This window comes from Cricetulus griseus, chromosome 7, assembly GCF_003668045.3.
Source record: "Cricetulus griseus strain 17A/GY chromosome 7, alternate assembly CriGri-PICRH-1.0, whole genome shotgun sequence".
NCBI lineage: Eukaryota > Metazoa > Chordata > Mammalia > Rodentia > Cricetidae > Cricetulus > Cricetulus griseus.
The window spans coordinates 110,411,328-110,433,968 of record NC_048600.1 but is presented as its reverse complement, the minus strand read 5'-3'; the positions used below and the strand labels follow the sequence as shown (position 1 = coordinate 110,433,968).

The following is a 22,641-nucleotide window of genomic DNA, read 5'->3' as shown; positions in this document are numbered from 1 at the left end:
AAAAAAGACTTCTTCACAGAAAATGTCAAGCCATAAGTGAAACACAAATCTCATTTATGGATGTTGAAGCCAAGACAGTGAATGTATATGACTTGCTCTTGGTCAGATATGACACTGAAATTATCTTCTTGTGTCCTCAGAGTCTTGAGCTGAGGGCAAGCAAATGCTGTTCCACTGAGCTATATCCCCAGTCTATTTTCTTAGCCTTTTAAATTTTTATGTATTTATTGTTATTATTTTGTTTTTTAGACAGGGTTTATCTGTGTAGCCTGGCTATGCTAGAATTCACCATATAGACCAGGGCGGCCTTGAACTTTCAGAGATCCACCTGTATCTGCCTGCTGAGCTAGGATTAAAGGAATAGGACACTATACCAGTCTTTTTTTTTTTTTTTTTTGAGATAGGGTTTCCTGTAGCCTAGGCTGGTCTCAAACTCTCTGTAAAGGAGGATGTGAACTTCTGATGTTAGGTTTCCACTTCTAATTACCAATGACCTATCATATCACATCTGGCTAATAATGGCAAGATCCTAGGGTTTTTTTTTTTTTTTTTTGGAAGATGGCTCAGGTTTGCCTGGAACTTACTATGTAGCCCAGGCTAGCTTCAAACTTGTGGTAATCCTATTTCAATTCTCTAAATAATTTTTCTTTCTTGTATGCCTCCTTACACCCCCCCCTCCCATGCTCCAGTGGACATGTGTGTGTTGTGTTATAGGCAAATGGGGATCAGGGGAAAACTTGCAGGATCAGTTCTTTTCCCCAGTGTGTGGGTTCTGGGGCTGGTTCTGTGAGGTTTGGAAACAAGTGCCTTTACACACTGAGCCATCTTGCCTGCCCCCTTTTAAACTTTTTATTGAAGCTTGTGGACTAGAACAGGATTTATTATTATTATTTGCATATTTTCAAGGGCTTGGTAAACAGATGTCTAGAAATCTGTTAAAAGTAAGGCTGATTGATGATTTCATGATAGCCCCGACTTTCGTATTGTGTTGGAATCACCATGGAGAATATCCAAGAGCCCTGGAATTCTCCATTTCAGTTCTTTTAGAGAAGCCTTAATAGAATATATGTTAGGCTATTAGTCCCAGGTAGGAAATAACTTGATATACTGAAATCTCCTGGGTTTTACACATCAGGGATGGCACTGAATATGGTTTTTCTCTTCCTTCTTAGCAAGTTCAAAATTACTGCTGGTAAGAAGTTTTTGGATTGTGGGTGGCTAGGATTAAACCCAGGACTTTTTACACATGTCAGGCAAGCACTTTAACACTAAACCTACACCCCCAGCCATGAGCAATTTTCATTTTAAATCTATGACTTAACAAAAGATTGTTTAGTCTTGGGTTGACAGTTTGTGGGGCACAGGTCTTGTACAGGAAAGACAGCACAGACTAATTAAGACATTCTCTCTTGGCCAATTGCTAGTCATCTCAGTAACTGAGGTGTCTTTTGTTCAGGGTTTGCTACAGGAAGCAATAAAAGAACTAGAAAGTGAATTCTTAAAAAAAAAATAATAAATGAAGCAGAAAGAAAATGAAGAGAGCTACATGTGGTGGTTTAAACCTGTAATCCCAGCACCCAGGAGGCCTAGGCAAGATAACTATGTGTTTACCACCATCTAGGGTTTCAGTGTGGGACCCTGCCTCAAAAAAAAAAAAAAAAAAAAAAAAAAAAGAAAGAAAGAAAAGAAATGTAGCATGGCGGTTTCTGTTTTTAATCCTAGTACTTTTCAGGAAGCAGAGACATGCAGATCTTTGTGAGTTAGGAGTCAGCCTGCACTATTTGGTTAATTCCATGCTAGTCAGGACCACATAGTGAGGCAGGGGGCCGGGAGGGGAGAAAAGAGAGAAAAGAGGAGAAAAGGAAAATAAAATAAGAAAACAAACTGGTGGGGGTGCATGTGCATGCCTATAACCTTTTGGGGGAGGCTGAGGCAGAAAAATTGCTGATAGTTTCATGCCAGCCTGGGCTATATATTGAGTCTGAGGCCAGCATGGGCTATAGGGTGAAACGCTGTCTCAGGGGAAAAAAAAAAGGCCAACTCTTGCTAGTATTTCTCTTAAAAACCAAACCAAACCAAAACCCTAAATACGCAACTGTAAAACACAAGCAGTACAAATAAGTCAGCAGAGTTAGTACCAGAGCTAAGGGGAAAGGGCTGGGAAAGGGCTGGGTTCGGTTAGAGAGGACTGTTCCCGGCAAGGTAAGGAAGGGAGGGGCAGGAGTTTGACTAAAAAGGATGAGGAGACCATTCCAGCACTAATTCATGAGCAATGGTAGAAGGCAAATGAGCAAGCTGTAAGGGCCAAACAGTAAACAGGTTAGACTGGAGAATTTTATGTTAAAGGGTAAGAAAAAACCAGTCAGACGAGCATCGGTGGTGCACACCTTTCATCCCAGTACTAGGAAGGCAGAGGCAGGCGGGTCTCTTGAGTTCAAGGCCAAAATAGCTCATAGACAGCCTTAGATGGTTATAAATCAATTTTGCTTTGACACAAGGAGGCCTTTTGGGTATCTTAAAAATGAAAACATTTTGAGTAGCTGATATGCAGTTGGAGTAGAATAAAATAAAATGGCAGAATTTTGAAGAAGGGAGCTGTTGTGAAGTTCTCAAGGAGAAAAAAAGAATCGATTGGGTCCCTACTCCAGTTCTGCCAGTTATTAGCTGTATGTAGGTCTTAGGCAAGTCATGAATTTCCTCTTTTTCTTTTTTCTTTCCCCCTGAGAATGGTTTCTCTGTATAGCCCTGGTCATCCTGGAACTCGCTGTTTAGACCAGGCTGGCCTGAACTCACAGAGATCTGCCTGCCTCTGCCTGCTGGGATTAAAGGTGTGTGCCGCCACATCCGCCACCACCACCTGGCTACTTCACTTGTTTTAATTCTACCCAGTGGCTCAAAGTGTGATGTTGTGATGTCTATGGGACAGTGCTTGTCCAGTACAGCATTCTCCACCAAGTCTTGGAAATTAAGTTTTGGCCCTACCTTAGAAGTGTCTTATAAAGATATATGCTCTTAGGAATAAATATCTTTTCCCTTGATTTAATTTAGATAGAGAGATGACTACAGTTTGGACATTTTTATAAAAGTCACAATTGGTAAAGGATCTTTTCATTTAAAAAAGCAGAAACAAACGAGGAGCTTGGGCTGTGGGTCAGTGGCAAAGGGCTTGAGCCTAGCCTGTGTGGAAGCTATGAGTTCCATGCCTACCACCCCAAGGAGATAAGATCCCAGAGACTGACTTATTTGACTATTATTATCTATATTTTTTGAGTCAAAATCTTACTCTGTGCCCAGATTATCCTGGAACTCACTCTGGAGACCAGTCTGGCCCGTGATGATCCTCCTGCCTCAGTCTCCATGCCCAACTCCGAAGCATCTTGTTTTAAACATTAAATCATGGGATGGGATCCAGCTTTCTAATGTTTGAAATCACTCTCCCAAAGGTCCAGATTTCAGTGGTTGGAGCAGTGACTTGGAGAACTAAATGTTTTCTGGTTAAAAAGAAAAAAAAATGTTTTCAGGTCATCCCCTCGACTAGCTATTTAACAGAAAAGAGCCTCGGGTCAGGATTATACCGCTGAGGTAGAATGGCAGTTTCCACACGCCACCCGGGCTGAACTGACCGCTGGCTGTGTAGGCTTCCATTTCCCACCTCGGGAGCTCCTCCGCGGCCTTCAGGGCTCTTTCCTGTCACACACAGGCCGAGCGGCGCCCGCCGACAGGTGCAGCGCGAAGAGCCTCGCGCCTTCCCGTCCGCCGGCCGCGCCCCTCGCTGCCCCGCCCGCCCTCGGCGCGCGCCCTCGGCGGGGCGCGCCCGCCCCGCGGGGCCGCGCACGCCGCCGCCGCCTCCCTCCCTCCTCCTCCCCTGCCCTCCCCCTCCGCCCTTCCCCGTAGGCAGCCCGCCCGCCTGCCTGCCCGCCCGCCCGCACCGCCCGCCCGCCCGGCCCAGGCACCGCTGGGTCTGTCCCCCGCCCCAGCCTCCCCGGCGCTCTCGGCAGGCGGTCGCCCGCGCCCGGTGGATGTGGCTGGCAGCCGCCGCCCCTCCCTCGCTCGCCGCCTGCTCCTCCTCGCCCGCCTCCTCCTCCTTCTCCTCCTCAGCCGCTCCTCTCGCCGCCGCCGCCGCCTCCACAGCCTGGGCCTCGCCGCGATGCCGGAAAGCGGCCCTTCGAGCGGCTGCCCGCCGACGTGTCGCCCATCAACTACAGCCTCTGCCTCAAGCCCGACTTGCTGGACTTCACCTTCGAGGGCAAGCTGGAGGCCGCCGCCCAGGTACGGCCACCCTAGGGCGCCGGCGGCGAGCAGTTAGGCGCGCCCGCGGGGCTGGAGGCCGGGCGGCTGGGCGCGTGGGCCGCAGGACCGGCGGGAGGCGGCTGCGGCGCGCCCTCGAGGCCGGCGTGGCCTGGCCGGGAGGGGACCGCCGCGCGGGAGCTTGCGGGCGGAGGGCGGTGCGCCCCTCGGGGGCCCCGCACACCTGTGTGCGGCGCCTCGGGTCCCCGCCTTCCGGGCCGCGAGCCCTGGGAGAGGCTGCATGGGGGGTGGGGAACTGGAGGGGCTAAGAGTGCTTGCTCCGTCCCAGCCTTGCGGACTCGCTTCTGATCTGGTTGTCCCTTCACCCCACGGGGGATAGACTGGAAGGGGAGGCCGTCAGGCGCTCGGGAGCGAGGAGGGGAGCGTCTGGAAGGGGGAGAGTGGAACGAGAATGTTAATCCCAGGCAGCCTCTCCGAGTTCTCTCGGCCTGATCCTGCCCAGGGGCCGGGTTTCCAGCATGATCCGCCCTCCTCCCCCTTCCCCTCAGATGACAGTGCAGCAGTGACTTTGTTCTCCCCTAACCTCGGGAGAGCTGCGGGAGGACCCCAGCTCCGCGTTTCCTATCTGCCTTGCCCCTGAAACCTTTGAAGCTGGTGGATTCATAGCTGCAGTTATGGTTGTTTAGCAGTCCCCTCTGAAAGAAAGCTCTCAGTCGTAGCCTACCCCTGGTGAAAATATTCCATTACTCTTCTTTGCAGTTTTTGGTGAATCATACTCTCCTCCCTCCTCCCCGAAGCATTATATCTGGCAGTATTGTTTGATTTTGGAGACCATTAGTATAGATAGATGGCCCCTAAGGTCCCAAACGGACTTTATGAGAGATACCATGGTGCCTGATGTGTTACATGAAATCGGAGATGAACGTTTCGAGCTGTTTAATAGCTGTCTCGGAAAGGAATGGTGGTAAATTTAGTTGGTTCCGTTTCTTTTCCTACTCCAGCTAGGGGTGGGGGAGCAGGAGTGGTGGAGGAAGCTAGGCCAGTAGGCCTCAACCTGAAGGATGAGGGTGTGTGCTGCAGTGAAATGAGAGAAATGTGGACTAGTGCTCATGAATTGAAAGCCAAGAAAGTATGACACTCAGTTTGAAGATTGGTGTAAAAGTGTAGAACTTAAAAGTATACTGTTAGGGGCTGGAGAGATGGCCTAGCTAGCACTGGCTGCTCTTCCAGAAGACCTGGGTTCAATTCCCAGCACCCACATAGGCAGCTCACAACTGTCTGTAACTCCAGAATCTTAACAGCCTCACGAACACAACAGATATGCAGAGAAAACACCAATGCACATAAAATAAATAAATAAATAAATAAATGATAGTTAAAAAATATACTGTTCGGTTTGGGGCATTGGTTTGAAAGCTTGAAGGCTGTAGGTGCTGGCAGCATCAAAAGGCAGAACGCTATGAAAGCGAGATGATTTACAGTTTTTTGATCAAGAATAAAAATCAGGCTGAGTTATTGAAAGAGTTATTTAAGAAACTCTGGTTTATGCCAAATGACTTAAGTTTGATAGAGTGCCTTGTGACTTGGCAAACCTTTGGAAGAAGGACCTAGCCTTGGATGAGTTCGAATTATGTGAAAAGACTAACATTAAAAAAAAGTTGAAGTGAGTTCATAATTCTGGAAGGTGTACATATTGAGTGAAGAAATTTGAGGGAAAATAGTACAGGTTTATTTACTGGTTATTAAGTGAGTTTCATTAAAGTGTTAGAACAGCAAGCAGCAACATGCTGCTTTTGCCCCCACTCCCCTTTAAAAAAAATGTGTTTGTGAGTGGTTGGGGATGCGTGGGTGCTATGGCATGTATGGTCAGAGGACAACTTTTGGCATCTTTTATCCTTTCACTGTGGGATCTTGGATTCTTACTCAGGTTGTTTGGCTTCCAAAGCAATCACTTTTACCCCTATTCTACCACTCTGATGAAATGAAAATATGTGGAAGATTGGGTCTCCCATTGGGAAGCACAAGGTTATATGTTAGCCATCAGCAGGATTTAGTAATCTTCTTTGAGATGGAGATCTAGTTGTCCAGGCTGGCCTTGAACTTACCTTATCTCATACCTCAGCCTCCAGAACAGATTCTAGGAGCCATAGCATTGTGTCTGCCTGATTGGTGAATTTGCTACAAGGAAATAAGTGGACCTTTTTAATAGAATAGACTTTGCAAAGAATTAACATTTCCCTCATTTATTTGTTTTGTGTGTTTACCTGTGAGTGTATATGTTTGTGTACACACTTCGGTGCCATGGCATGCCTGTAGAGGTCATTGGACAACTTTTGGGAGTTCTGTCTTTTCACCATGTGGACTCTGGGATCAAATGCCAGTCAAGAGTCTTGGCAGCATATGCCATTATCCACTGAGCCATCTTCTTGGCCTTCAATCCCCTCCCCCTTGGGAAATAAATTCTTTTCAGGCTAGGTGGCAACACAAAGATTGGGTGATAGTGAGTCTTAACAGGTTGATTAAGGGATGATTGGACTTTTTAGTTGTCCCTTTGGAAGTGTAAGTGACAGTAACAGTAGTTAAAGCAGCTAGATCCACAAGTTGAAGCTGTGTGTTTAAATTGTAGCATTAGGTAGTATCACTGTGGAAATTTAAAATATTCTAAACATGTTTAATAACATTAGGTCACTTTCTTAACATTTGATAACATATTATGGAGTATGGCAGGTTGCTTGTTTGCTATAGTTGTTTAGAGTTGCAAAATTTTATGGCAGAGTATTTGTACAGGTTACATATTAGAAACTTGGTGAATTTTTAACCTGGCCTCAGATGCTGGACTCTTGTGAAAAGTGAAAAAAATTAGAGAATGTGTATTGTTGTAAAAATTATCTTTTACAGTTTTTGTTCAATCCTAGCACTAGGGAAGAAGAGACTAGCAGATTTCTATGAGTTTGAAGCCAGCCTGGTCTATAGAGCTAATTCCAGGACAGCCAAGCTTACACAGAGAAATCCTGACTTGAAAAACAAAATAGTAATAATAATAAAGTCTTTACATAGATGACATAGATGATTTTTCTTTCTTTTTCTTTTCTTTCTCTCCTTTTTTTCTAGACAGGGTTTCCTCTGTGTAGCCCTGGCTGTCCTGGAACTTGCTGTGTAGACCAGGCTGGCCTTGAGTTCACACCTCTACCTCCCTAGTGATGAGATTAAAGGCACCTGAGACATAGACACCTTTTCTGATTGTTGTGTTTTTTAAATGAAGTCTTCCTCTATGACTCAGCCTGACTTGTAACTCAACTGAGCACTCCTGGCCACCCCTCAAATGCTCATCTGTCCTACCTTTGGGGCACTGGGATTATAATCGTGAGTTTAGCTTCACGCTAAGGCTCTGAAAATGTCTTATGGGCCTAGAGAGATGTTTTTTAGGCCTATATATAATCCATTTCATTTTTTAATTTATAAGTAACTTTTTTTCCCTCTGGTAATGTGCATTGGTATTTTGCCATGGGTGTCAGGTCCCCTGGAACTGTAGTTACAGACAGTTGTGAACTGCCATGTGGGTGCTCGGAATTGAACCCTGGTCCTCTGGAAGAGCAGTCAGTGCTCTTAACCTCTAAGCTATCTCTCCAGCTCCCTCCCTCTCCCATGTTTTTATTTGCATTGGTGTTTTTCCTGCATATGTGTCTGTGTGAGAGTGTCAGGTTCCCTGGAACTAGAGTTACAGTCACATGTGAGCAGCCATGTGAGTGCTGGGAATTGAAGCCAGGTCCTCTAGAAGAACCAGCCAGTGCTCTCTACTGCTGAGCCATCTCTCCAGCCCTTCATTTTCACTTTTATATATTTCAAAATCTATTCTTCTGCCATTATTGATGATTAGTTAAATTGTGATCTAGGCTTATGTGAGTGTAACTGCAGTCCTTGGTTGAGTGGTTGAGTCAAACACTCTCCTGTGGAAATACTCTATATGTATTGGCCCATGAATCAGAATATACTACAAAGTCTCTGGGCTCTATCAACAAAATATCCATGTTGCAAATAACTATACTGGCAGTAAGAGGAGAGTTACAGATGCTGGAGATGGTTTGTCACCCAAGTGGATGTTATTGTTAAAACTGTGTTCTGAAAATGTATGCCCACATTTTCATAATTTCTCTGTAATCATGGGGACAAGATTTCATTACTTTAAAAAAGCAAAATTAAAAATATGTTAGCATTATGTTAGCTCATTAATTGGCCTTAAATTTATGGTGTGAAGGGTATTAATAGTTAGAATGTTTCAAGGACCTGTGTTCAATGCCCAGCAAATAAACAAACTTAGGGTTTCTATTGATGTGTAGAGGTACCAGGACCACAGCAACTGTTTTTTTGTTTTTTGTTTTTTTTTCTCTTTTTCTCTTTTTTCTTCAGACAGGGTTTCTCTGTATTGCTTTGGAGGTTGTCATGGAACTTGCTCTGTAGACCAGGCTGGTCTCGATTTCACAGATATCCGCCTGCAAGTGCTGGGATTAAAGTCAGCCACCAACACCCAGCTCGAAGCAACTCTTATAATGGAAATCCCCTCCCCCCTAGTTTTTGGTTTTTCAGACAGGGTTTCTCTGTGTAGCCCTGGCTGTGTTGTAACTAGCTTTGTAGAGCAGGCTGGCCTCAAACTCATGGAGATCTGCCTGCCTCTGTGCCACTACTGCCAGGCAAAGGAAAACATTTAATTTGGGCTGGCTTAAAGTTTAGAGGTTTAGTCTGTTCTTGTTATGCCTGGTAGCATGGTGGTATTCAGGCAGACATGGTGCTGGAGAAGGATATGAGACTTCTACATCTTGATCCTAAGGCAGCAGGAAGAGAATGCCTCACTAGGCCTGGTTAGAGCTTCTGAGACCTCAAAGTCCTTCCCCAGTGACAAAGTCACACCCACTCCAACAAGGCCACACCTCCTAATAGTGCCTAAGGGCCAAGCATTCAAACACATGAATCTAGGGGGCCATTCTTATTCAAATTACCACAGTGAGTAATAAGGAATTTGCTCACATTTTATGTTCAGCTTTTTAAAAATGTATCTATAAAATAAATATAAGGCACTAAACTGGGCCTGGTGGCTCATGCTTATAATTTTAGCCCTTAGGGGGCAAGAAGATTACCACAAGTTTAAGGCCAGATAGTTTCTTCTCCCTCTCTCTTTCTTTCTTGTTTTTTTTTTTTTTTTTTTTTTTTTTTTTTTTTTTTTTTTTGAGATAGTAACAGCTCTGGTTTTCCTGGAATTTGCTCTGTAGACCAGGCTGACCTTGAACTCACAGAGGTCCACTTGCCTCTGTCTCCCTAGTGCTGGGATTAAAAGTGCTAGCCACCATCACCAGGCTATCAAAGCTAATTTCAAGTCAGCCAGGACTACATAGTGAGACCCTGTCTAGAAAGACAGAGACAGGCAGACTGACTGATACACAAAAGAAAGAAAGATGGAGAGATAAAGAAAAAAAGCAAGCAAACCATAGCTGGGTGGTTTAGGGTTTAAGCTGTGCAGGAACTTAATGCATAGTCCCCAGTTGCACCACTCCTCAAAAATACAACTTTTTTGTATTAATAAAACTTATCTTGGAACCATTTAAACTTTATTCACTAATTTGGATAGAAATGTTTAAGCTTCATAATTCACACTCTAGATTTCTTTTTTCCTTTATTGAAATAATGGATCATTCTGAGCATCTGTCATTGGTGCTAGAATACTTAGAGAGGTTACCTCAAACTGTGCACTTATAATTATATTATAATAATAATAATAATAATATAATTTATTAACTTAGTACTTGTCCTTTAAAGTTGCTGTGTGTCCCCTGCTCTCAGGCATATTGCTTCTTGCTGTGGATTGTGTCTTGTCACAATGCCTATCGTGCACTTTGTCTTTTCTTCTGTTTACTGAACTTGAGCTGGAAAAGTCTATGTAATGAGTCAAGAAAGCTTGTTTGAGCTTAAAATGAATTTCTAAGAGAGAGTTTTTTTTTCCTAAGTAAATGGTATGAGCTTTAGTGTATGGAATTTGTATTATCCTGGCATTGTGTGCAAGCTTTTTTTTGTTGTTGTTGTTTAACTTCCGGATTCTAGATTATTATTTTTATTTATTTAATTATTTAATTTAATTTTTAATTTTTTTTAGATTTATTTATTTATTATGTGTACAGTATTCTGTCTGCATGTTGCCTGAAGGCCAGAGGAGGGCACCAGATCGCATAATGGGTGGTTGTGAGCCACCATGTGGTTGCTGGGAATTGAACTCAGGACCTTTGGAAGAACAAGCAGTGCTCTTAACCATTGAGCCATCTCTCCAGCCCCTGATTCTAGATTATTAATGTCTAATACAACTTGGATAAATGTGGTCTTGAATAGCAAGTTATCTATGAAGCTTCTTTGAACTGTGCTATATAATTGAATCTGTTTTTGTTGTAAAGTAAATCTGTTCTAATCTGCATGTAAATCAATGGTAAAGAACTGAGCCTTCTGATAGGTGTTGTGTTGTTAACTGAGCTCAGCTCCCCATATTTTAGAGATTTCCTTTTGAACACTATACTAACCTGTGGTTTTGTTGCTTTTTGGTCATTTGTAATCACTTTGAATTCTCTCTCTCTCTTTTTTTTTTTTTTTCCCCCGAGACAGGGTTTCTCTGTGTAGCTTTGGAGTCTATCCTGGCACTTGCTCTGGAGACCAGGTTAGCCTCGAACTCAGAGAGATCCGCCTGCCTCTGCCTCCCGAGTGCTGGGATTAAAGGCATATGCTACTACTGCCCTACTTTCAGTTCAACCTTTCCAGGGGGCTGGGGGGGTGTTCGGGAAGAGACAGAGATAGAGAGCACTTCCTGAAGTGGATGTTGGGAACTGAACTCCGGACTTCTGCTCTTAATGGCTGGGCCATTTCTCCAATCCCCAATATAAAATGTATCTTTTTTTTTTTTTTAATAAAGATTTAGGTAGAAAAGATTTTATTTACTGATCAGATATTTAAATAGTATGAAAAACTTATACATGTATTATTGTTTTTAATATAAGTTAGAAAATGAGTTGCTTTGAAGTATTAAAACAACTTACTTGTTTTTACTATTGTATAATCAGTGTAGGCTTTAAAAAATTGCATTAAACATTAGCCCAGGTTGAAGGTGAACATATGCTTTGTGCTATTTCTGATAATAGCTGATTTTTCTTTTCTTCTTAGGTAAGGCAGGCAACCAATCAGATTGTGATGAATTGTGCTGATATTGACATTATTACAGCTTCATATGTGCCAGAAGGAAATGAAGGTAAGACCTGATTTCCTTTAATTTGGTATGTGTAGAGAGACAGAGACTAACTGATTCAGATTTTCAAGTGGAGACTTCAGTGCTGATAATTTTAAAATGAGCCAGGCATGGTGGTGCATACCTGTAATCCCAGGAGTGGGAGGCTGAGGCAAGAGAACTATATGTTTCTGGCCAACTTGGTCTATGTGATGAGATTCTTGTCTCAAACATCAAAGCAGAGCATATTTGTGAGTTGTTTATGGGAATTATCTACATGTACTCTGAAATAAGACTCACAATTTGAATTCTGCTTGAAACAACTTATGTTGTTATCCTGGGAAATCACATTTTTATAAATGTAAAATGAGTATAATAACAAGCAGAACAAAGCTGATTTTTGTTTTGGTATGTTTTTTAAGGCAGGGTTTTTTTGTGTAGCTCTGGCTGTTTTGGAACTTGCTCTGTAACTAGGCTGGCCTCGAACTCAGATTCACCTGCTGCTGAGATTAAAAACCTGTGCCCCCACCTCCCAGCAGGATTTTTTTTTTAATTAAGTACTTTGAACATGAATGTTTCATCAAAGGAGCTTATTTTTGTATGTAGTTTTCTTAAAAGACTTTACCACTTTGCACTGTATGTAGGTTTAATTGAGATTGTAAGTTTTACTTATAACTAGAAAAAATACTTGCTTCCTTAGCCAAGTTTTAAGATTAGAAGCTAGATACTGGTTTTAGTCATGAGGATGTTAAGAAAGAAGCATGGTGTATTTTGTGTGGGAACCCTATTAGCCTCTTTTTTTTTTTTTTTAATAAAGATTTTATTTATTATGCATATAGTCTTCTGCCTAAAGTCCAGCAGAGGGCACCAGATCTCATTCAAGGTGGTTGTGAGCCACTGTGTGGTTGCCGGGAAATCAACGCAGGACCTCTGTAAGAACCTCTTAACCCGCTGAGCTGTCTCTCTGGCCCCCTATTAGCCTCTTTAAAATGAGAACTATTGTAGATGTTGTAATTTCAAAAAGGTTGTAATATGTAATAGGTTTGGGGTTCAACTCTTTTTCCCACATAAGATGAATGGAACCAAATTGGTTACTTGCAGAAAATCTCATTTGACATAGAATAAGTTATTGAAACTTAAAAATTCCTATTTTTTTATTCTTCTGATTTACATTATGTTGAAAAAGAAGCATATAGGTTTATTTTAAGGTTTTGGGTTTGTGTCTTGACTCTTCTAAGCTGTCTTGTCAGTAGGAAGATGAGGTAGTAGTGGTTGCCCATACTGTTGCTGCAGTTAGTTTATGCTCAGTAGTTTGTGAGGTTGAACTGCTGCATTTTAAGTTTAGAAAAACTAGATTCTTCAAATAGAGTGCCAATTTTTGAAAGATTGCCTAGCAAAGGAAAGAATGATCAATTTCTTCACTTCTTTGGAAAAATGGAAAGGTTTGAGACAGTTAAATCAAGGCTAGCTTTCCGTTAGAGAACATTTAAGTCAGTGTAGGGTGTAGATAGGCAGATCTAGTAAAAATAAATATGGTATTTTAGCACAGTTAAGAAACAAGGCACAGGCCAGCTTGGTCTACAGAGGGAGTTCCAGGACAGCCAGGGTTACACAGAGAAACCCTATTTCTAAAAACCAAAAACAAACAAATGAATGAACAAACCAAAAAACCCTAAGAACAAATACTTCCTTACTGCAGGAAAGTGTTCAGGGATTTAAAAGATTCTGAATATGTACAACTGCATGGTATTGGTATTAAACTGGCAATGATATGTGCTTTGAGCAACCTCAGTTAGTCATTAAAGCAGTGCACACTTAAGGAAATAGAATTTATAGAGAAATTCAGATAAAACATTGCATTTTTTAGATACTTAAGATATTTTCCATTGGGCATTGGTGGCACATGCATTAATCCCAGCACTTGGGAGATGAAGGCAGTTGGATCTTTGAGTTTGGGGCCAGCTTGGTCTGTAGATTGAGTTCCAGGACAGACAGGTCTACACAGAGAAACCCTGTCGTGAAAAGCAAAAGAACAACAAGATTTTCCTTCAGAACTAGCTAAGGCACATTTCCAATCCTTTTCTCCTATAGCATCAGGAGAAACCCAGAGTCATGGGGAAGCTGGTTTGATATTAGAATGTAATTTGTAAAATGGTGATTTTATTGATTTGATATTTTAAGGTTTGTGTAAGCAGCAGGGATTTGGCCTTTACACATATACACACACATTCTCTCTCTCTCTCTCTCTCTCTCTCTCTCTCTCTCTCTCTCTCTCTCTCTCTCTCTCATACCCAATTTAATGTTGCCCTGGGATCTAGTAGCATTTTATGGTTTTTACCTTATAGAAGAGTATGACATGTTTTTTGTCCTTCCTTCCTTCCTTCCTTCCTTCCTTCCTCCCTCCCTCCCTCCCCCTCCCTCCCCCTCTCTCTCTTTCTTTCTTTCTTTCTAGATTTATTTGTTACGTATGCAGTGTTCTGCGGACATGTATGTCTACATTCCAGAAGAGGGCACCAGATGGTTGTGAGCCACCATATGGGTGCTGGGAATTGAACTCAGGACATTTGGAAGACCAGCCAGTGCTTTTAACTGTAGTCATCTCTCCAGCCTGGCATGTTGTTTCTTTAGAAACTGGTAGTCATAAATTAGACCCAGCTCTTTGTAGAGCTATCTGCTGGCAACAGGGAACATTTTAACCTAGCTAATCATATCAAGTACCCATTAATACTTTTGATTACCTTATGCAAGATTGACTCAGCCAGGCATGGTGGCGCATGCCTTTAATCTCAGCACTCGGGAGGTAGAGGCAAGTGGATCTCTGAGTTCTAGGCAAGCCAAGGCTACACAGTGGGACTTTGTCCCCTGCCCTCCCCCCCAAAAAAAAATTGATTCCAATATCAGGAGCTACTAAAATTTGATGGTTTAGGGTAAAACCAGCCAGAAAAGTATTTGAAGCCAAGAAATTGCGGTGGTATAAGTTTTTAATGGGTGGAGAAGCCATCTTGTGATATATGCATTAATCCTGAGAGGCCATTAGATTCTAAGGCACTGTCTTTTTTAGGCATGGTTTATTAAAAAAAAAACAAAAAACAAAAAACAAAAAAAAACTATTTGAGATATTACTTTGTAATATATTTTTTTAAAAATGAGAAACTAGTAAGCGAAAACGGCTGAAAACTCTTTTTTTGCTGTTCTGCACTTCAAGGGTTGGTGAAATCACTAGCACTTAAGCCAGTGCAAGGAATGCACCTCCCTACACAGTGCAGGGATTAGTATTGTCATCAGCTTCTGCAAGAGAAATACGAAACTCTTGAGTGCCTGAACTCAGGTCCTGACAGGTAAAGAGTCTTTTAATTTATCATTAATAGACAGCTTGAGTAAAGCCACATAGAAAATGATCATTGAAAAATTTTGTGCCAGGTTTTCCCTTAGAGTATGATTTCTGCTATCTGCTTTCAGCGTTAGTGTGTGAGAAAGGATCTCTCCTATGAAGCGTCTCCATGCAAAGCCCCAGTGCAGAATTCCATTTTTTCCAGCTTCACTTTGGCTTATCTAGATAAGAGCCTAAATTACATTGTTCCTGAATGAAGTACAGTTGTATATTTGAATGTATACTTATGAAGTGTGGATGTGTTTACTGTAACAAAGGAATATTGCCAAATACATCCTCAAAACAAATTGTGAACTTGACAAAAAGTAATGATTCTTCACACTTGATTATAAGCCCTTGTCTAACTTCTAGTAATGTATATTCTCTCATAGAATTACGTATAGATAAATAATACTAGCTACCATCCTTTGAAGTGGGCTTATTTAATGTCATTATTTTGAAAATTCATGTGACCCTTAAGATGGGAAGACTGAAAATGAAAGCAAAATGTCTCTAAAACATATATTAATATGATAGAGAATTTCATGGAAACCTTTTCAATGGAAAGGAATTTGACTGTGACTTCAGTTCTAAGACAGGTTAGGGGCTTCAGTCAGAGTTACTATGTAGCCAGCCAAATAAGAAAATGACTGAATTGAGCTGGGATTAGGAAAATTTGATGGAACAGAAACTAGACTAAAAAGAATGCCTGTCTCATAAAAACATTTAAGGTTTGTAGGTATAGCTCAATGGTACAGTGATTGCCTAGCAGTTATGAGGCTCTAGGTAATTGATTCCCAGCCCAGCAAAATAAGTAAGTCAAACAATTAAAAATAAATCTATTCAAATTAAAACAACAACAACAACAACACAAAACTTGTGGAAGCTAAATATGGTGACACCTCTACTCCAGCACTCAGGACAGTGAGGCATGAGAATCACAAGGTTGAGGCCAGCCTGGACTACATGGTTGAGACCTAGGTCAAACCAATAAAAAGCCAAGAGAATCTCCTATCCAAACAAAACCTTTCTTTAATTCTTAACAAAATTACTCATTTATTTACCAGTGTTAAAGTTGGATTCTAGGGCCTCATGAGTGATAGGCAAGTGTTCTAACAACCCCAAAGAAAACATTTCTAGCCGGGAGATGGTGGCGCAGTCTTTAATCCCAGCACTCGGGAGGCAGAGGCAGGCGGATCTCTGTGAGTTCAAGGCCAGTCTGGTCTCCAGAGCGAGTGCCAGGATAGGCTCCAAAGCTACACAGAGAAACCTTGTCTCGAAAAACCAAAAACCAAAAAAAAAAAAAAAAAAAAAAAAAAAAAAAAAAAAAATTTCTAAAGAGCACATTGAACTTTGGTTAAAATTGGAATTTCTGAAAGAGTCCTGGGAACTGATTCCAAGGAACTGGTATATTCTGCATCTTCTTCATCATTTGGATGTCAGTACAAGATGTGAGCATAGCCATCTGATTAAAAAGGGAGTTAAAAAAAGAGGTTTTTTTATTATTAATTTATGATGCAGGTTTTCTATAGCTCAGGACTGCTTTCAACTCATTGTGTATAATTCAGACTCGTCTTGCAGTTGAGATCTTCCTGCTTCAACTTGCCAAGTGCTGCGAATACAAGTCTATTTTGTCATTCCTGGCACAGCCTTGAGGGTGTATAGACTTTCAGTGAAAATTGACATAAACAGTGTGTGTTGTATTATAGTGAAACATATTAGTTAAGTTGTTAGAATTTATTTGCCATTCTTGCCTCTGTGATTCTGTAGATATCAAGATTTCAAGGCTGGCAAGATGGTCAGTGGATAAAGGTACTCCACCATACTCCCAGCCTCAGAACTTGAGTTAGATCTCCTGAACGCACATGTGCAGACATGTGTGTCTTGTCATACACCCACCTGAAAGTAATGTTGAAAAAATAAAATATTTAGGACTGGTGTGTAGTTCAGTGCTAGAGTAATTGTCTAGCATGTGTGAGGCCCTGAATTTTGTCCCTCCTACTACAAATAAATCCTTTTGATAGACTTGAGACTGTTTTGTATGGAGAGGTTGGGCCATGGTGGCGTACCATGGGTAGAATTTTGATTCATATTATACAGGCACTCCGGCACTGAATTAGGTCTAACCCAGTTTATTTTTAGAGAGATTTTGTTTTGTTTGATTTTGCTTTTTGAGAAGGGGACACACTGTATATAACCAGGGTTGACCTTGAGCACTTAACAACCTGTTTCAGCTTTCTGGGTGCTGGTTTGTTTTTTTAGTAGGTTTTGAGCACATTGGTTTAAAATGGCTTTATTTCTGAGTGCTTTTTGTTATTATTGTTTTTGTTTCATTTTGTTTTACCTTTTTTCTCTGGTTTACTATTTCTTCCCCTTGCCCCCCTGTGTTGCCAGGCTGGCCTTGAACTCGGAGATTCACCTGCCTCTCGCTTCCAAGTGCCAGGTAGTGCAGTACCACTACCTGACTTGTTTAGTATTTCTGAGTGTAGTGAGTTAGAATGGGAGCATAATGTCTATTTGCGATTGTGCTTTTGAGTAATGAGTAAACTTTTGTGTAACCTGACCACTACTCCAGACTACATTGAGCAACCAAATAGTTTCTCAGCTTTTTTTTTTATTTTAATAATTTGTTTAACTGTATTTTATGTGCATTGGTGTGAACATGTCAGATCCTCAGGAACTGGAGTTACAGACAGCTGTGATCTGCCATGTGGGTGCTGGCAAATGAACCCAGGTCTTCTGGAAGAGCAGCCACTCCTCTTAACCACTGAGCCATCTCTCTAGCCCCTAGTTTCTCAACTCTTTGGTACATTTCAGGATGCTGTTTTCTAAATTAAATGGCTCTCTTATTTCACTTTTAATATATCTTAGTTTTTAGAGCTATTTTAGGTTAACAGCAGTTCTGAGAAGAAAATGCAGAGAGTTCCCATGTAACCCCTGTTCCTACGCACTCAACAGCCTCCTTTAATGTCAGCACACTGTTCTGGAGTGGCATTAGTGGTTCCCATTGATAAATCTCCACTGAAACATCTTCATCTAACACATGTTATGCTTCAGTCTGGTGTACTGTCTGTGGGTTTTGACAAATAATGACAAGTATCTACCAGTACAAAATCCTATGGAACTGTTTTACTATCCTAAAATCATCTGTTTTCTACCTGTTCATTCCTCCCATCTATTTCCTGAAACAACTAATCTTAATACTACTGTGCCCATAGGTTTCTTAAAAAATATTTTATATCTATATCTATATCTATATCTATATATATCTGTGAGTATGTGCATGTGATTGTAGGTGCTCACAGTGGCTAAGGAGTATGGGATGTCCTAAAGCAGGTGGTTGCAGGTGCAGGTGGTTGTGTACTGCCTGATGTAGGTGTTGGGAATTGTCCTCTGGAAGAGCAGCAGTATGTGTGTTTAACTACTGAATCATCCTCCAGCCATGTGCCCATAGTTTGTTTTTTCCAAAATGTCGTGGTTGGAATCATACAGTATGCAATCTTTCCTGATGTAATAGTATACATAGAATTTTGTCTATGTCTTAGTAACTTGTTTCCTTTGAGCCCTGAATAATATTCCAGCTGGGTGTGGTGGCACATGCCTTAATTCCAGCACTTGGGAAGCAGAGTTAGATCCATCCTTTCTCTCTTAGCCCACTTAGGATCTCACTGTGGAGCTTAGATTGGTCTCACACTCATGATCCTCTGATCCTTCTGCATCCCAAGTGCTGGTATTACAGGAGCTTACCATTGATGGGGAAAGTACTTCCGTGTATATGTTTGTCTTATTGGTTGATAAATAAAGTATTGTTGGCCAATAGGGAAGCAAGTTAGGTGGGACTAGAAGTCGAGGAGGATTCTGGGAAATGTAGTAAAGAGAAGTCTTGTGATCTTATGCAGGAAGTGACATAGCAGGCAGACTTAGAATATAAGCAGGGACAAACAGAAATTGCTCTCTTCCTCTTCTTCCTCCTCTCTTTTCTGGGCTGTCGTCATGTGAGCCCGACAAGAGATGATGCATGCCGCTGGCATCCTTGATCAGATAAGTCTTTATAAATATATAGATTAATGATTATGGTTGATAATTAAGACTGAGGTAGCAGATAAGAAATCCTAGTCATTAGCCAGCAGCATTCTAATTAATATAAGACTGTGTGTTATTTCGGGCTCCCATGTGGCGGCCAGGCTCGGGTGGCTTGGCGGAAAGACTTAATCGTTACATACCATAGCTTTTGCCTTTTTGCATTTTGCTTTCCTCCCCACCCCACCCTATTTTTTTTCTTTTTTCGGATGTCTCATTACATAGTTAAGGCTAGCATTAAACTCAGAATATTCCTGCCTCAGACTCTCAGTGCTGGGATCATAGGTGTACTCTCTCCAACTCTGTTATTGTTGAGTTTGAAGAGTTACTTGTGTATTTTAGATACTACTCTTTTGCCAGATAGGTCTTCTGGTAATGTTTCTTTCATTTTGTGACTTATCTTTCCATTTTGGCAGTGTCTGCAAAGCAGTTACTTAATTTTAAGTTTAGCATACCATTTATTTATTTATTTCATGTATTCATGCCTTTGGTGTTATAGCTAAAGTGTCATCATCATACAGAAGTCATCTTGACTTAAGTCAGCATGTTCTGTGCTTCGTTCTGGGACTTCCATAATTTTACCTTTTCCATTAGGTGTGTGGTCCATTTTAAGTTATTATGGAGGATGTAAACTTTTGCTTTGTTGCTTGTGGATGTTTAGTTCCAGTGACCTGTTGAGGAGACTCCCATTTCTCTATTACATGGCTGTTGTTCCTTTGTCAAAGATTGATTGACTTCATTTTTTTTTTAAAGATTTTATTTATTTAATATGTATACAACATTCTGCTTCCATGTATATCTGCACACCAGAAGAGGGCACCAGATCTCATAATGGATGGTTATGAGCCACCATGTGGTTGCTGGGAATTGAACTCAGGACGTCTCGAACAGCAGATGGCTCTTAACCTTTGAGCCATCTCTCCAGCCCCGATCGACTCCATTTTTGTGTGTCTCTTTCTAGATTCTTTTCTTGCCTTTTTTTTTTTTTTTTTTTTTTTTTTTAAATTCTCTCACCCAAATCACACTGCCTTCATTACCATGGCTTTGTAGTAAGTCTTATAGATGGGCGATGTAGTTCCAACTTGATTCTTTTTTTTTTTTTTTTCTTTTGTTTTGTTTTTTTGAGGCAGGGTTTCTCTGTGGCCTTGGAGGCTGTCCTGGAACTAGCTCTTGTAGACTAGGTTGGTCTCGAACTCACATAGATCCGCCTGCCTCTGCCTCCTGAGTGCTGGAATTAAAGGTGTGCACCACCACCGCCTGGTCCAACTTGATTCTTTTTTTTTTTTTTTTTTAAGATTTATTTATTTATTATGAATTATTGTGTGTACAGTGTTCTGTCTGCATGTTGCCTGCAGGCCAGAGGAGGGCACCAGATCTCATTACAGATGGTTGTGAGCCACCATGTGGTTGCTGGGAATTGAACTCAGGACCTTTGGAAGAACAAGCAGTGAGTGCTCTTAACCACTGAGCCATCTCTCCAGCCCTCAACTTGATTCTTATCCAATACTGTGTTCACTCTTTAGGGTCTTTTGCTTTACCATATGAAATTTAGAATTAATTGTTACCTATAAAGGCACTTGCTAGAATTTATATGTTGTATTTGTACATGTCTGTATCTATGGGTGTGGGTGTGGGGGTCAACTTCTGCAGTACCACCACCTGGCCTAAAAATGTCTTTTAGGGTCAATATATTATCACTACCACTGTTGTCCATTTGTAAAATCTGTCGTCCCACTGAACTCTTCAGAGGCGTTAAATGTATGTCCTCTTCTATGTCTTCTGGATATGATGCAGTCCCCTTGTAGGATTTGAAAATGAAATGCATTTTTTTCTTCTTATTTTGGTTTTTCGAGACAGGGTGTGTCCCTGGCTGTCTTAGAACTCGATCTACATACCAGCCTAGCCGAACTCAGAGATCTGCCTGCCTCTGCCTCTTACCAGTACTTGGATTAAAGGCGGTTGCCCCCACCAATCGGCAAAATACATTTTTTAAAAAACTTTTTTTTATTAGTTCAAATTAGAAACAAGCTTGCTTCACATGTCAATCCTTTCTCCATCTCCCTCCCCTTCCCCCAACTCCCCACCAGTCCCCCACCTCATCCCCCATCTGCTCCCCAGGGAGGGTAAGGCCCTTTATGGGGGTTTCCTAAAGTCTGTCATATCATCCTGGGCAGGGCCTAGGCCCTCCCCCATGTGTCCAGGCTTATAGAGCATCCCTCCATGTGGAATGGGCTCTCAAAGTCCCTTTTTAGACCAGGGATAAATACCGATCCACTACCAGGGACCCCATAGAGTGCCGAGGTCTCCTCATTGACATCCACATTCAGGGGTCTGGATCAGTTCTGTGCTGGCCTCTTAGACATTAGTCTGGGATCCATGTGCTCCCCTTGTTCAGGTCAGCTGTTTCTGTGGGTTTCACCAGTCTGGTCCCTACCCCTTTGCTCATCACTCTTCCCTCTCTGCAACTGGGTTCCAGAGTTCAGTTTAGAGTATAGCTGTGGGTGTCTGCTTCTGCTTCCATCAGCCACTGGATGAGGGCTCTAGGATGGCATATCAGGCAGTCATTAGTCTTATTATAGGGGAAGCAAAATTCATTCTAGCTTTTTAAAATTTTCTAAAACTAACCTGGACAGTGGTGGCATGTGCCTAGCACTCAGGAGGCAGAGGCAGGCAGATTTCCATTGGTTTGAAGCCAGCCTGGTCTACAGAGTGAGTTCCAGGACAGCCAAGGCTGCTTAGTGAGACCCTGTCTTCAAACAAACAAACAAACAAACGAAAGAATATTTAAAAAACAAGTTTTTGTTTATGTGGTGTTGATATTCCAACCCATAGCCCCATGAATGCTTTGTAATCACTCCTACCACTGAGGTATACTCCAGGCAAGAATGGTACTGAGGTTAAACCTAGAGCCTTACTTACGTCAGGCAAGTGTTCTGTCTGTGAGCTATGTCTTCAATTTGAGAATATTTCTTAATTTTTGGAGACTAAATTTCATGTAGCCTACATGGGCTGGCCTCAAACTTCTTTTGCAATTGAAGGTGGTCTTAAATTCCTCATCCTTCCTCCTTTACTTCCCAAGTAATAGGGTTACAGGGATGTTAACAAGTCTGGCTCAGAAATTTTTATTTATTTCATTATTACTTTTTTTGAGACAGGGTTTCTTTGTGAAACAGCCCTGGCTGTCCTGAAACCTACTTTGTAGACCAGACTGGCCTTGAACTCAGAGATTTTCTTGCCTCTGCCTCCCAGTGTTGGGATTAAAGGTGTGTACTACCACACCCAACTATATTACACATTTAATTTCCAAACAATTAGGAAGTACTTAGGGCTGGAGAGGTGGCTTAGCTGTTACAATCACTGACTGCTCTTCCAGAGGTTCAGAATTCAGTTTCCAGCAACCCCCTAGTGGATCACAACCATCTGTAATGGGATCTGATGCCCTCTTCTGTCATGCAGGCATGCTTGCAATAGGCACTCATACGCATGAATAAATAAAACTTCAAAAATGCAATAGAACACTTATATGCATGAATAAATAAACCTTTAAAAAAAGAAGTACATAATGAAATGATTTTAGAAGTGTGGAAATAGTGTTAAATAATAACTGTGTCTGATCATATTCTCCTGTTCCCATGTTTGTTTCTATGGAGTTAAGGTTAAACACAGGGCCCATGTGTGCTAGGTATGCTCT

At 41.7% G+C, this 22,641-nt stretch overlaps 1 protein-coding gene across 1 annotated transcript in view; it reads left to right on the top strand.

Moving 5' to 3' along the window:
* Positions 1-4,004: 4,004 nt before the first annotated feature.
* The window catches only part of Npepps (aminopeptidase puromycin sensitive), a 74,898-nt gene continuing 56,261 nt past the window's right edge, over positions 4,005-22,641 (top strand). The window contains 4 exon segments of the mRNA XM_027424173.2: positions 4,005-4,035; positions 4,038-4,151; positions 4,154-4,269; positions 11,440-11,524. Of these exon segments, the coding sequence (XP_027279974.1) occupies positions 4,020-4,035; positions 4,038-4,151; positions 4,154-4,269; positions 11,440-11,524 (331 nt within the window). The 5' untranslated portion in view covers positions 4,005-4,019.